General features: G+C 53.5%; 1 protein-coding gene across 1 annotated transcript; it reads left to right on the top strand.

Annotated features, from left to right (window-relative positions):
• The first annotated feature begins 4,794 nt into the window (after nt 1-4,794).
• Nucleotides 4,795-15,245, top strand: CSPG5 (chondroitin sulfate proteoglycan 5). The gene is made up of 5 exons (XM_040247278.1): nt 4,795-5,171; nt 5,482-6,678; nt 9,483-9,671; nt 11,547-11,622; nt 13,320-15,245. The coding sequence occupies exons 1-5, from the start codon at nt 4,795-4,797 to the stop codon at nt 13,428-13,430; spliced, it is 1,950 nt and encodes a 649-aa protein (XP_040103212.1). The 3' UTR covers nt 13,431-15,245.
• The last annotated feature ends 305 nt before the right edge of the window (nt 15,246-15,550 follow it).

Here is a 15,550-nt window from a genome sequence, read left to right as displayed (position 1 = left end):
GAGAGTCCAAAGAATCAGCCAAAACAAAGTTTACTGAATTAATCATAACTACCTCTCTCTTGGGCCACCCTTCCCTACTCCAGCTCTCAGGGGACACCAGTGGCAGAGAACCTTGTGTGGCCCCCCATCTTGCTTCTGGCTTGCCCTGCAGAACTGGAGCCATCTTTACTCCTTTCTGCCTCCAGAGGCCTTTCCAGGCCCTTACAAACCCATGTGGATCAGCCAGATGCCTGGTTGCTGGCAGCCATCTTATACCACCACATACTCTTAGGGTACAGCCTTTGTGGGTCTCAGCAGAATCACCATGCCTAATACAGTACAGTAACACACTGTCAGGTGGTCCCCAGGGGCTTTGGAAGTGGGCGGAGCTCCTGATTTCTTCGGTTTGTTGTCACTGACAGTAATGGCTCTCCCATGGCCATCCAAGTTGACTGGCGTTCCTTGCTCCAGTTACCCTGCAGGAGCTGTGGGGTTCTCTAGCAGCGCTTAGGTTGCCTGCTGAGGCAGCAGGACTCTTCAGGCAAGCCTGGCTGCTCCACGTCAGAGGCTGTGTTGGCATGTGCAGTGTGCCTTTCTCCCAACTGATGTGGCTTTGAGGTAATGAAGTTCAGGGCCTTTCCAACTTGACAGCAGCCCCACTTCCAATCAGGATGACCACCTTCAAGTTGTAATGTCTTTTTCGAAGATGATTTCACTTGTGCATTTCTAAGATGATTGCACTTGTGCAAATTGAGAATGCCAAGCTTCCAGTAGTGAGGAGGTGGGGGTCAGTACAAAGAACTCAGACCCCTGCCTTTGGGCTCTTTGCATCTTCCTGGTAATGGTGCAAGAAGGATCATTCCCAGCAGCTCATCACCAAAAACGTCACAGAGCTGACTACCTTGTAGCCCAGAACCAGGTGTGTCTACTCTTGAGCACTGGAGAGTAGGAGAACGGCCATGCTAGATGTCTCTTTCTGGCTGATCCAGGACATGAGTCTGGACGGCAGTGTTACACCCTGTTAAGAGAACATAACATCGACTCTTTAAAAAAAAAAAAAAATCAGCTTTTGTTTGTTTGTTTCCTTTAAGTTTTGGCCATGTAGTGCAGCATGTGGGATCTTATTTCCCCAACCAGGAGTTGAACCTGCAACCCCTGCATTGGAAGCATGGAGTGTTAACCACTGGACCACCAGGGAAGACCCCATAGCATCAACTCTTAAAACACCCAGGGGGTCAGGGGGAGAGGCTGGGGTTCCATTCTGCCAAGTGAGGCCCTACCTCCGCGTCCTGATGACTCTTCTGAAATTAAGAAGAATGAAAAGCCTCCATAATAAAATGGGAAGATTTGAAATCAAAATGTTAGTACAAGTCCTGGTCTTAGCAGTTTATTAGCATGATCTCTGTCCATTTGCAAGCATGTAAAGTGACCAGTAGAACAGTAGTATGGTTGTGAAGAGTAAGACAAATTAGAGCACTTGGAAAACTGAAACCTCAGGAAAATGTTAATGGTTACTACTGAGGACTTAAAGCCAGGAACTGTGCCACTTCCTGTTCAGACTGAAATATGCCCTAGCCACAGCAACAGGAGCACCTATGCCCTGGAGAGCAGCCCCCTGGCTTTGTCAGGGGCCTTCTATGCACAGAGTGGCAGGCTGTATCCATGGCAGTGGGCCTCGTGCCTTCCTTGGTTCTGCCAAACCCAATGGGAACTTCAGAGGCACGCAGAAGCCATAGCGTAAAACATCCCTGATGCCCAAATCCAGGAGACTTGAGTGTGGGGACATGGAGTGTAAGCTCTAGATAATAGTCTATTTACCTTTCTTTCACTCTCCAATTTCTACATATTCTCGCTTCTCTTTTTTAGCATACCCTCACACTGTGCCCAGAAAAAAATAACCACATTCATATGACACTCTATGGGTTATTACTTTCACATATATGAGACAGGATACTGACTCTCCAAGGTCACTGCCTTGATGAGCTTCTGGCTTATGGAGGTATCACCTAACCAGGTGTGCTGTGCTTAGTTCTGAAATTGCTGGTGAGATCTGGAGAGGATCAGAGTGAAACTGATAATAGTTGATATAAAATCCCCAAATGAAGAAAGTAGTAATAGAATGTTGATTCCAGAGAAGCGAGGAAGGTCACTGAGGAAGGAGATATTTCATATTTTATTTTATACCATATGCTTGTTTTACATAAATCAAAAATTGAATTTAAAAGGATATATTTAAGTGTTAACAGAATATATGACAGGAAATATAAACTGGGGTGGGTAGAGCTTTAACAGAGGGGTGTGGAAAGAGCCCCCACCCAGACCTTTCTTGCGAAAAACACAAGAGTAATTGTCATGCTCTAGGCACCAAAGGACCCATCTGTGAGGCCTCCTTCCCACAGACTGGCCTCAGGAAGGAGAAGGTGGGCATGTCCACCAAGGTCCTCCACCTTGACAACCCTACTCAAGACTCAAGGAGACACACAGAAAGCAACACACAAGGCCTTGTATGTAAGGCCAAAAAAAAAAAAGATGCAGAGAAAAGCTACAGGAAAGAGATGGTGTTGGCAGGTCCATTAGTACCTTTCTGGCTACAGGCAAGTGCAAACCTCTGCCTGGCCCTCTGCTGCTCAGAAAAAGTTGTATTTCAAACTGGTATATACTGTCCCCAGAGGCAATATGAAGCCATGAAAAGAGCTTTAGCACATCAGCCCCTTCTAGACCCACAGTTCTATGGTGGGACTAAGATGGTTGCCATCTGTTCATTTATGCCTCCTGCCCTCCTTAAGCAGCTGCACCTGTTGCCCGCGCAAGTGTCTTGCAGTCTATTAGGGAATTATTGGAGACAGACAATGAGATCAGGGCAAAGTGAGTGAGTGATGTAGCTCAGTCGTGTCCGACTCTTTGCAACCCCATGGACTGTAGCCCATGAGGCTCCTCCGTCCATGGGATTCTCCAGGCAAGAATACTGGAGTGGGTTGCCATTTCCTTCTCCAGGGATCTTCCCGACCCAGGGATCGAACCCAGGTCTCCCGCATTGCAGGCAGACGCTTTAACCTCTGAGCCACCAGGGAAGCCCCATCAGGGCAAAAGTATCTAACTACTTGGGTCAGACAGAAGGCTTCCTGGATGGGAAGGTTATGGGAACTGACCTTTCTGGATTAAAGGATTTGCCAGGTAGATGCGGAGAGGAGGGACCAACCAGGACAAGCAAGTAGATCTAGTTCCAGTGAAAGAAACAGGCTTTGAATCAAGGCAACCCCATCCAGAGACATGTACTAGTGACAGTTCTTGGTCAGTTATGTGGGTCCCAAGTGACAGAAATGGGAGTGTCTCAAATACCAGAGTTCCCACATCTCTGGCAGTGACCTTGAATATCATCATTAGGGTTAATAGATCAGAAGACAGACAGTCGGTTTGGTGGACAAAGTAGGTGACTAGGCTGCGATTCCCACCACCAAGCAGGGATCCGGAGATGAGTGGCTCTGTACCGCAGAGTGGGCTTAGGACAGGACCCATAGACTGTAACAGCTGGCCTGGCATAGGCTGTTTCCCTAGACTCTGATCTAGTCTCTTAGGGATAGGTAGCTCAGCTGGTAAAGCATCTGCCTGCGATGCAGGAGACCCCGGTTCGATGATTTCTGAGTCGGAAAGATCCCGTGGAGAAGGGATAGGCTACCCACTCCAGTCTTCCTGGCCTTCCCTGGTGGCTCAAATAGTAAAGAATCCGCCTGCAATGCGGGATCGATCCCTGGGTTGGGAAGATCCCCTAGAGGAGGACATGGCAAACCCACTCCAGTATTTTTGCCTAAAGAATCTCCATGGAGAGGAGCCTGGCAGGCTACAATCCACTGGGGTCGCAGAGTCGGACGCGACTGAGCGACCAAGCGCCGGGATTACCCACCAACCTGAGCTTTGGTGGCCCGGGAAGAATGGGGGAGAGATGTATCTTGGAGAGGGACCAAGGAACCGGGATTACAGGCCGCAGCCTAGGCTGCCTTGAGGAGGGAAATTCTTGCCCCTGCCCCCAGGATGCGTTCCGGCGGGCCTGGCTGTGCGAGGTCTGGGGCTTTGGCTGCAGACGGATTAGGTCTGATCCGATTAGTGGAGGTCCACTTCGCCCCGTTGCCTGGCACTGTCAGCGCCCTCCCCGCCCTCGTGGGGTCTCGGGGACCTCCCGGAGACCCTTCGCCCTGAACACCGGGTTGGTGCAGAAACCGAGAAGCTCCGTGTGCCCTGGGTTCGGCTCACTGGCACAGCACGGGCTGGGGCTTCCGCCCCCTGCGGCCGTTCCGAGCCCCGCCCCGAGCCTGCGGGTGTCTGGGCGCCCCCCTCAGTGCTCGCCGCTTGGCGGGTGGGTTCCTCGCGGTTGGGGGGCCCGTGCCAGCCCCTCCACTGGGAGGGCGGGACCACGGCCCCGCCCCGCAGGTCTCCCGCCAGTGCACCTGGCGGCTAATGCCACGAGCGGCACTGTGCGCCTGTCCGCGCGATACCCCGCGTCCGTTTGTCTCCGCGTGCAGAGCCGGGGGTCTGTCTGTCCCCACCGCAGCAGGACTGAGCAGGGCCGGCGTCAGAGCTACGTGCGGCTGGGCGGGCGCGGCGGGCGGGGTGGGGGCGGCGCTGAGCGCGGCAGCGGCGGCGCGGGAGGCGGGGAGGCGCGGCGCGCCGGGGACAGCGGCGGACGGCGGCGGCATGCGGCTTCTCCCTTTGCCCATCGTGGGCTGAGACGGCCGCAGCACGGGCGGGAGGCGCGGCGGCCGGTGAGCCGAGGGCGCAGCCAGCCGGGCAGACCGCGGACAGCGGTGGGGGCGCCGCGCCATGGGCCGAGCCGAGGGCGGGGGCCCGGGCCGGGGGCCACCGCCGCTGCTGCTGCTTCTGGGGGTTACGCTGGTCCTCGCTTCGGGGGCCGCGCCGGGTAGGTACAGACCGCGACCGGGACCCCAGCAGCTCTCGCGCCCCACCTTGGGCCAGGGTCCCGTTGGCTTCGGGTGCAAGAGGTGTCCGCGAGCTCTGCCAAGGGGGCGGGGCAGCGTCTTGCCTGCAGCTCGGGCGGGGGAAGGGGCGCACGAGGAGATGCGGGGACTTGCTGGAGGCGACTCGGCGGCCGCCACCCGAGTGTGGAGACAGAGGTGTTGGCTGGGGGTGGGCCTGTTGGGGCGGGGCCTGAGGGTGAGATTTCGGGGCGGGACCTGGAGGTGACGGCGGGGCAGGGGAATACGCGTTCGGGGAGGAGCCCTAAGGGTGCGACTTTGGGGCGGGGCCTGGTGTGTAATGCAGCCCCGAAGGTAAGACTTTGCCGGGAGCCAGACCTGAGGGCCGCCCGGGTTAGAGCGCGGGTGATGGCGGGGGCGGGGCTTTTCGCTTGGGGGCGGGGCCTAAGCGAGGATAACGTTTGGTCGGGTGTGTTCTCAGGCTTGTGGGGCGGGCTCGGGGCGGGGCGTAATGATGGGGCGTGGCCTTGGGAAAGCTTGGCGCTGAGGCTTAAGGTTGGCGGGGGTCTGAGAGAGCAGCCGCGGCGGGGGCGGGGCGCTGCCCCAGCTCTAACGCGCGCGCGGTCGCTGACGCCCCGCCCCTCTCCCTCCCTCCCACAGTGCCTGAGGCGGGCAGCGCCGTCGAGGCAGACACGCCAGTGAAGAGCGTCCTGGCGTGGGAGCCGCGTGCTAACGACACGCGGGAGAAGGCCGGCCCACCAGCAGCTGGGAAAGATGAGACTTCTCGGACTGCGCCCGGCGGCGAGCAGGCCTTGGTGGGCCCTGGGGTCGGGGCTGAGGAGGCGCTGGAGGCGTCGGCGGCGGTGACGGGCACAGCCTGGCTGGAGGCCGAGAGCCCAGGCCTGGGCGGAGTGACCGCAGAGGCGGGCAGCGGCGACACCCAGGCCCTTCCAGCCACGCTCCCGACTCCCGACGAGGCCCTTGGGCCGTCCTCGACGTCTGCAGCCACCTTCGAGGCTACGGAGGCCAGAGAGCCACCCTCCCCCACCCCTGGCGACAAGCCGAGCCCAGGCCCTGAGCTCCCCAAGGAGAGCCCCATGGAGGTTTGGCTGAACCTGGGAGGCAGCACACCTGACCCTCACGGGCCAGAGCCCACGTACCCCTTTCAGGGCACACTGGAGCCCCACCCAGCATCAGATACAATTGACATCGACTACTTCGAAGGATTGGATGGTGAGGGCCGTGGCGCCGACCTGGGGAGCTTCCCTGGGTCGCCAGGTACCTCAGAGCACCACCCTGATCCCGGGGGAGAGACCCCTTCCTGGAGCCTGCTTGACTTATACGATGACTTCACTCCCTTTGATGAGTCTGATTTCTACCCTACTACTTCCTTCTATGATGACTTGGATGAAGAGGAGGAAGAAGAGGAGGACAGGGATGCAGTGGGAGGCGGAGACCTGGAAGATGAAAATGACCTTCTAGTGCCCACTGAGAAGCCTGGTCTGGGGCCCGGGACAGGCCAGCCCACCAGTCGGTGGCACGCTGTCCCTCCACAGCATACTCTGGGGATGGTCCCGGGCAGCAGCATTGCCCTCAGGCCCCGCCCAGGAGAGCCAGGCAGGGACCTGGCCCCAAGCGAGAATGGCACCGTGTGCCGCAGTGGCTTTGTGAGACATAACGGCTCCTGCCGGTCAGTGTGCGACCTCTTCCCAAGTTACTGTCACAATGGCGGCCAGTGCTACCTGGTGGAGAACATTGGGGCCTTCTGCAGGTAAGGATGTGGCAGGCAGGTGTCCAGGGGGATTGTCAAGAGAACTCCTGAAGGGGGCATGGGAGGCTGCCTCAGCAGAGAGGGGGATGTGACAGGTTCCCAGAGCTTGTGTGTTTATGGGTCAAGAGATGGTCCCAGTAAATATTCTGCAGACTAACAGCTTAAATGTACTTCCTGTGAGCTCATCACTAGGAGAGTTTCCTCAGAAGTAAGATTGTGCATTTCCTCTAAGTGTCGTGCCCTTTACCAAACCAGTAAACTATAAAGGCGAAACGAAAGGAGTTGGCCAAGGATTTTGGAAAAGGCCTTTGCTGGCTTGAGGGCAAGTTCTTGTTGGCAAGTTCTAGGTAAATTTGCAGAAGGAGAAGGTCCATAGACGCCCTGGGAGAAGCGAGAACTGCTGACCACTCCCCCTGAGCCATGTGCGAGGCAGAAGGGCTCCATGACCCTGGGGGCACGTGCTTCAGGTGGCACGAATGAGGACCTTCTCACTGGATAAAGGCTCAGAGAGCAGCCACTCAAACAGGTCAAGTCAAGCAGAGTGTCCTTCCTCACACAGCAGACGTTTGGCGTTTCTTAGTTCTGGGTAGTGACTTTGCTCCTTCTACCCTGGTTGTTGTCTTCCTGGAGATACTCAGTCTGACATGTTTTAAAGACCCAGAAAGTTTAGTGTCAGTAAGGATGTTGTGTGCAGCCACCAGCCCATGCCTCATTAGTAATTAACCCCATATACCTGCCCTCACAGCAAGGTAGTTAACCTGCTGGAGAACTCACGGGGTTATTCTTATTCTGGATGAAGCACATGTCCAGGGCTGAGTGGTTTGCTTCTCTCCATCCTCTACAGGCCCTAGAAGTGGCAGGTAGACCTCAGATTCTTCTGGGACTTGTTTCCACCAGTCCTAAGAGTGATACATTTCTGTAATCTGGGTATCTCTGTTTTTTTAAGTGCCATTCCCTATGTTTCTTTTTCTGGGGCTTTTTGGAGGTATATAAAGAATTCAGATTCTATAGGTCTTAATGTTCTGATAGAAGAACACTATAATGCATGCATGCTGTGCCTTTGTCATTAAAGCTTGAGTTTCCTTCCTATGAAGTTCTTTCCTATGAATGATTGTGTCATTAGGGTCACTAATATAAAATGTGTCCACACAGCTCTGATTGGAGCTGTCCAGCCATTGCCAAAAAGAAGAACTGTGATCAAGATATTATGGCAACAAGACCTTGCTGGTTGCTTAAGGGCTACCAGAAATACAAGGAAACCCTGATTTTGCTCGTCAGACTCTAGTTGGGAGGGAGGACTATAGTAATTATTTTAGCCTGGGAGCTATGGAATCTCTGTGCAAAATTAGTATCTTTCATCCTATTGGAGGCCTGGGTTTTCACCTTCGAAGTTAGCTCCCCATCAGAGTATTAAATTTGGAGCCCTCGTTGCCTCTGGAGCACTAGAACAGTTCCCAGAACTTCCTGGAGCTATCAAGGGACCCCCAATAGTAAGCATGACCTCACTGAGTGGCATGCTGAAACTGACCATGGATCCTCCAGTGGATCCTGCCTTAGGAGGACTTCTCACTAGTCTACTCCAGCCCCCGTTGCACAGCTTCCATCCCAGGATCATCCACCCTGGGCCTCCCTACCAGAAATGCCTCTTCTGACGGGTAACCCAGGCCCAACCCCAGCTTGGAAGCTGTTTTACATTCCACTCACAGGAGGCTGCCGAGCCCTTGGTTGCAGACTGCAGCATGCTTTTGTCTGTGTCACCCGACCACTGCAGGGAAGCGAGCAGAGCTATGGCAGAACTTCTCCAGAGCACTCTGTTAGAGGGACCTTCTTTCCCCGCTGTCCTCCAACAGCCTCCCACGACTGCAGAGGGGCTGCTGGATAAGAGAATTCACTGCTCGCTACAGAGCCCCACCCTCTTCTAGGTGTGGAGTAGCTAATTCTCCCGGGTTTGATTTCCCCATTTCTGGACTCCTTTCTCCTCTGTCATTCTCCCTGAGGTTCATGTCCTCCCTCCTTTGCCTGCCTCTGTATCCTTCCACATTTTTTCCTCTTTGAAGCAGCCTGGTTCCCATGGAAACAGCAATGTCATTGGAAGAGTTGGAGCCTGGGAATGTCCCCAAGGGCAGGAGAAAGTCACTCAACAAAAGGACTGAAACCCACCCAGAGGGTTGATTCTCACTCTGCTTTCATGACAGTTCTCATGGTGACAGGACAGGAAGCTATCGGGGCGGCACTTGGGGGGCTGCTGAGATGGGGGAGAATGTACATCTATCTTTGTGCTTGTCCTTGTCTGTCGCTTCCTTATTTTCAGTGTCTGGTTAGCCACGTGAACTAGATGGGACTGCAATGCCCCAGGACAGGGCGGGTCCTACTACTTTGTGGAGGTAGTTCCTATTGATCTTGTTTTTCATCTTTTTTTTTTCCCCACCAGAGCCCAGGGCAGGGGCTTGGGGGGTTCTGGGAGAATCTTGTGATTGTTGTCATTGAAGTGGAAAATGGGGTTCCCTTCCCTCAGTCACTTCACAGGCCTGTGAATGGCCAGTGTGCTCAGTTTCTCAGCGCCCCGTTTACCTCATTTGTGTCAACCGCCCTTGACGCATTTGTGCCACACAGTCTTCCTGGTGTGGTTGTAAAGATGAGGCAAGAATATCAACCCTAAAGTCTGCACAGATGAGGACACCCCACTTCCTCTAGCTGCTCATAGGAGCAGGATGTTGACGTAAGCCCCGGGGTCAGGGGTCAGATGCTCGCTGCGGCCACGGCTGCCGGCCCGTCGCCTCAGCCTCACCCTGTCACCGCTGCAGGTGCAACACGCAGGACTACATCTGGCACAAGGGGATGCGCTGCGAATCCATCATCACCGACTTCCAGGTGATGTGTGTGGCCGTCGGCTCGGCCGCCCTCGTGCTGCTCCTGCTCTTCATGATGACGGTGTTCTTCGCCAAGAAGCTCTACCTGCTCAAGACCGAGAACACCAAGCTGCGTAGGACCAAGTGAGTCTGTGACTGCCAGCCCCGCCCTGTGGGATCCAGGAATGTGGTTCTGAGAGTTTCTGGCATCTGCTGTCCATCCCTGCTTGCGTTTTTCATACCAGAGATTCACCCAAGCTTACCCGTTCCTACACAGAATGTGCTGGAATTGCAGCAGAGGTTAGGCCCTTGTGGCAGACTGTAGCTGTCCAGCACCATTCCACACACGCACACTCGCCACCTTCTCTTAAAATGCTTAGGAAAGGCAACCAGAGTATAGCAGCTCCTGACTCTGGTCAAGTAACTGGTTAAGTACTGCGCTCAGCCCCCCACCCCCATCTGATTACACCTGCTTCCCAGGTCTTTGACAGCTAGAGGCCAGTATGAGGATTTCGCTCCCAAATCAGCATGAATTGACTCCTCCAGCTCCCTCAGATGTGCCATCCTCTTCAGTGAAAGGATTCAGCAGCGCATTGCTTTTCAAACTGGTCCACCCTGGTCCAGGCAGAAGAACAGAGGGTTCAAGGAAGTCCCCGTTCCCTCTCAGTAGGATGTGGGGAGTGCTAGGACCTCGGCCTCACTTCCTCCACTTGGATCTGAAGGGCCATATGTGCATGTGGAGTCTCATTTCAGCTCTTCTCCGGGCAGAGGAGTGACACCCATGCACCTGTGAGAACCAGCATGCGTTTGCCCTTGAAGCCCACGCCTTGAACACTTGGATGTGACCTTACCCACCGTGAGACAGTCACTGTTACCACTTAGCAAAGTAAAGAACCTTCTGAAATGTCACAGGAGTCAGACAAGGAGGAGACTGGAGTTCAGCTTCCTCAGGACCCAAGAGGCAATTTATGCAGGACCGCCCCACCCCCTTTTCCCCCTGTTGTTCCCCCCCAGTTAATTCCCTCCCCCTGACCCGAGACTCTCTCCAGAGAATGGACTGAAGGACTTGCCCTGGGTCCTGGGAAAGGGACAAAACGCCATCTGTTGCTCCTTTGCTGGGTAAACTCGTGGGACGTGCAGATGCCAGCAGCTCTCTGCCGCCTTTCAGCTAACCGTCCTGGGGCTGTGAGGGCCTCTCCATTGTGCCTGTGCATTGAGGCAGGGCTGTATCTGTGCATGTGATCACAAGCCAAGGCCCTTGGCTCCTCACACCGCCACTGAGGGGGTGGGGGGAGAGTCAGGGTGGGAATGGGACCACCTACCAGGGCTGCTGCTGATGACCGGGGAGAGAAGGAACGCTGCCAGGGCATAGTGAAGCAGGAGCTGAGGCCCAGGGAAGGACCCTTTTCTAGGTCTTCCTCCTGGAACCAGTTTGCGTTTTGCACAGAGCATGGCTCCCCCAGCCCTTCAGCCCAAATGCCACCTTCCTTATTTCCTCTGCACACCTCCTTTCTTTCCCAAGCCTGGTTGCCACTCTGCAAACGCTATTAATACATGTACCCAGTGCACTACAGATACTGCTGTAGCGTATTGATTCTAAGATACCCATTTTTTCCCCACATATTAGCATCTCTGAAATTGGATTGTATCTTACAGTCGCTGGCATCTTATAATCACTGTTGGCCAGATGGCAGTCATGACGTAGTTGTAATTGTCTGGCAGGCACAAACGTGGTCATAGCTGTTCATATCGTTGTCAGTTCTTTATCTAAAGTCTAAATGAGTGCCTTAAAGTGTGTAATGAAAACTCTAGGTGATAAGAAAGGATTGGACCATGGTTTAAATGACAGAAGGTTTTTCGTAGTGGTACAGAAAATAGGGGTACACCCATGACATTTGACGAAATAGTGTTTGCCCTGTGAAGCTTCTATCAGATGTCGCTGTGATCGTTTCACTTACATTTTCCCTTCTCTGTGATCGTTTCACTTACATTTTCCCTTCTCTCTTCTGTCCTAACCAGCAAATTCCGGACCCCATCTGAGCTCCACAACGATAACTTCTCCCTGTCCACCATTGCCGAGGGCTCTCACCCAAACGTAAGGAAACATTGCGACCCTCCGCGTCCCCCTCCCTCTCCCTGCCTGTGCCCAGGCTCGCTGTGAAACGCTATCTGCCAGGTAACTGGTCTTCGCATCTGCCCTTGTGCCTGCTCGCGCCCCTGCCCGTGTCTCTGGGTCACTTCAGCATATGGAGCCGCTGCTCAGAGCTCTGAGGGTCTGGATAGTGTGGCCTGTACGGGCCATGAGAGTGAGAAGAAGGGCATGAGGCCGTGTCACTTCCTGGAAAGGCAAAGTAGCACAAAGTACAGAAGAGCCGTTTCCAGGATGGCGTGTGATTTTTAGCTTCATCTCAGCTTTAGAAGTCTGATTTTTGTCTTCTTTTTACATTGAGAAGAAAGCCTCTGCTTTTCTTGCTAGGGACTTTCTCGCTGGTCTTTGAAGCAGATGGTGCTTGTTCTTTGGGGTGAGTGGGAAAACCTCTGGGATTGCCGGAAAAACAATCTCTTTGACACTGTTTTGAGAGCCCTAAAAATGAGCAGGCTTATATACACTGGTTATATACACCGAAAGAGGCCAATCTAGGATAGTTTTTTAAAGTTTTGATATAAAGGGAAGCATAGAACACTGGCAGAACCAATGGTGTAGGGATAAATCTGTCCTTAACGAGGATGGGTTTATAAATGTAAGTTGAAACCCAGTGAGAGGTCTCCTGATAGACCGTTTCCTTTTTTTATAACTGGGGAAAGTGCATCCCCAGAAGGCAAAGGAGAAAATAATAGTCTATGAGGCTGTTCACCAAACCCCAGAAAAGAACAAGTTGACCTGCAGAAGGAGGAGAAAAGGAGTCAATTTAAATAAGAAATAAAAAAGGCCAATTTAAGCTAATTTTTAAAAGACTTTGCTATAAAGGATAGAAAAAGAACAGATATATTTTACATGATATGTACCAAGATACCAAGTTTAAGATGGGCATAACTGTCAAGGGAACAAGATGTCCTATCACATCTGAGATTGGTGACCACTCCAATCAACCCGCAAGGATGTAGGATGTGCCTTGTCTTGGAACACCCCATCCCAACATACCCAGCCCCTGGCAGTGATGTGCATGTAGTTGCCATTTATGAATTACTGGTGATCAGTGGCCTGCCATGGGGTCTCTCAGACCCACTGTCTGGTGTGCCATCTCATACATGAGGGACAGCAGGCCTGACCTGTACAGGAGTGCCTGCAATCAGGATGTTTATTATCCACAGAGTGCAAGGGTCCTTGGCAAAGCTTCTGACTCATGCATTTCTGACAGCCTTGGTATGTCCACCTTTCCTCCTCACAAAGATGGAGGGGAAGGAAATAGCGTCTCTTGGAGGCCTTGGTTGCAGGAGCCAACAGAAAGGTCTCCAGTTCTTGCGGACCCAGCTTTGGGAAAGCAAGGCATTTATCCAGGAAAACTGCCACTGACCTTGAGTTCAGCATATGGCAGAGCAAAAACAGAGTGGAGCAGGGTGGTCAGCCACGGTGGACTCTGCCCGAGAAGCGCCCTGGGGTTGTCTGGGCGGCACTCAGCTCTCTGGCTCCTCTGGGATCCTGCGGGCCATTTCCATGGGCATCATTCTCTCAGCTTGTGCCCCAGGGCACATCCTATCACCTCTGCCAAAGCTCTGAGCCTGTGGGGGGTGGCTCTCCTGTCCAGCAGCTGGATTTTCCACTTCACCTCTCATTCCCTCCACCTCCCCCAGAAGTCAGAATTGGTCATAGTCAAGGTCTTGTGCACTGACAGTGAAGACAGTTACCACCTTATGATGAAGTGGAGCCCTGGCCGTTGCTTCAGCCACCGCAGTGACTGCTGACAAGCGCTGCTGGCAGCAGGATGAAAGTGAGAGAACCTCCAGATGAGATGGGAGCCGAAACGGGGGCAGCTAGTCTCCCCATCGCTCTCCCTTCACCCCTCAAAAAAAAAAAAAAAAAACCTTGTTGATTTTGGCATCTCCTAAAATTTTGTAGAGTTTTCTTTATCTTAGTAGAGGGGTTATTTCTTTTACATAAGTCAAGGAGATAGAATGGGTCCTTTTCCTACTCAGTTCCAATAATCTCTATTAACCCCTGAAAAGATTTCAAACAACAAAGTACCACTTTGGGTCTGGTCGGGAAAGGGTCCATGGCTGCTGTCTGTGTCGGGCCACGTCCCTCTCCCCTGCTACGCTCATCACTCTGTGCTGCTCCTGGACTGGGCCCTCTGCAGTGACGTGGGACCCTGTGGCTAGTGAGCCAGCAGCTGAGTGTGTGAGGGTCTTGTGTCACTGAGCAGCCAGCCTCAGAAAGAAACTTCAGAAGGAAAAGGAAAAGCCTGTGGCTTTTCAGCCCCTGTTATGAAGGTTTGCCCTTTTCCGGGAGGAATGGCAAGTGTGTGGAAGGCTGGGCACCTCCCACTGCATGGCATGAGCGACGTCACCTTAATTCCGTGAGCGAAGTGTCTGAGCGCCAGAAGCCGCCCTGCCCATCTCCCAGCTGTGCTGTCAGCAGTGTCGTGGCGGGGACTTGGTCCTCCTAAGAGTGGATGGATCTTCCAGGAGCCCCCTTAGTGTTGCCCATCCTCACCCCACCCTATCAATTTAAATCTTTCCTACCTCCCAGTCTCTGTTTCCTCCATATATTTGGTAAAACACTGGCTGCCCGCCCCCTTCTGATAGAGGCTTGTGTCTGAACAAGAAGACATCCAGGCCTGAACCCCTGGCGGAAGGATGCTCATATGGCTGGGACAGAAAGCTGGAAATAGTTCCCAGGGCTTAGGCCAGGGGGAGGTCCAGTTTCCTCCCGATAAGGGACTTCCACCAAATAAAAGCCAGGGGGCCTTCAGCTGGAGGGACTCAGCCACCCTAGGCCTAAGAGGATGGCGTTCTGGAGCAAACACGTGGATGAGAATCGCTCCATCCTGGTCTAGACATGCCCTCACCTGTTCTACCTGCTGAAGGCACTTAGCTTGTCTCATACCATTGTCGGATGGATACCTGTGTTCCTAATCTGTAGGACTGACTTCTCCCACCCATTGGCCCGGAAGGCAGCTTTCTCCTCTGTCCAAGTCCTCAAGAGGCCAGGTTTAATTAGGTTCCCCACCTTCATGGCATCACTTTTGATGCCCAGGTCTATACAACTCACTAAATTCACTTTTTCACGTTAGGAGAATATCCCTGTGCCCCTGTATGCCCCCAAGGAGAGTGTGATGGGCCCAGGGTAGGGGTGGTTATCTTGAAAAATGTGAAAGTGAGTTCCATCCTTGCCAGAGGAGAGGTGAGTGTAGGCCATCCTGTCTTGCTCCACATTTTGCTGTGATCCCCAGTCCCTTCTCCTCAGGGTCTCAGGTGTTTATGTCCAACGTCTTCCCCCACACCTCACACGAGCTCTACCTCATCCTGCTTCCCTCTCCATAAAAAAAACCTGTGTGTGTGTGTGTGTGTGTGTGTGTGTTTGTACATAATACACTTAATATATCAGGTCCATCTTTCCATCTCAGCACATATACATTTATGCCCCTGACCAGTTTTTTCTCAGCCTCTCCAAGCAGGGGTAGAAAATACCTACTGCCTGTAGGCGCTGTGTGCAGCAGCCTTGCCTGAAATCTGCCTCAACACAGAATGAAGTTCATTTCGCCTTGTGCCTGTCTCATACACACTGGAAGTGGGGAGCATGTGTTCCGCTGTTGTCTGTAAATCACTCCTGAAGTCTTCGAAACTCTCAGATTGCTCTGTGCAAGCTGGCCTTCTGCGACAGTGCTCAGTGAGGCTGGAGTCGGGGCAGGTCACAGTGGTTTCTACGCGGACAGTACACTGAACACCTGTAGCGTCTGATGCAAGCCTAGTGCCTTTCCCTACTTTCCAACTAGTCCCTCCCCTGACCTAGTGCCACTACAGGTCAGACTCAGGAGCAGGCAGCATGGACTCAGGCTCACCCTTCTGTAGAGAATGTCCTGGCC

Source organism: Oryx dammah, unplaced genomic scaffold (genome assembly GCF_014754425.2).
Source record: "Oryx dammah isolate SB20612 unplaced genomic scaffold, SCBI_Odam_1.1 HiC_scaffold_9, whole genome shotgun sequence".
Classification (NCBI taxonomy): domain Eukaryota; kingdom Metazoa; phylum Chordata; class Mammalia; order Artiodactyla; family Bovidae; genus Oryx; species Oryx dammah.
This window is presented reverse-complemented; position numbering and strand designations above follow the sequence as displayed.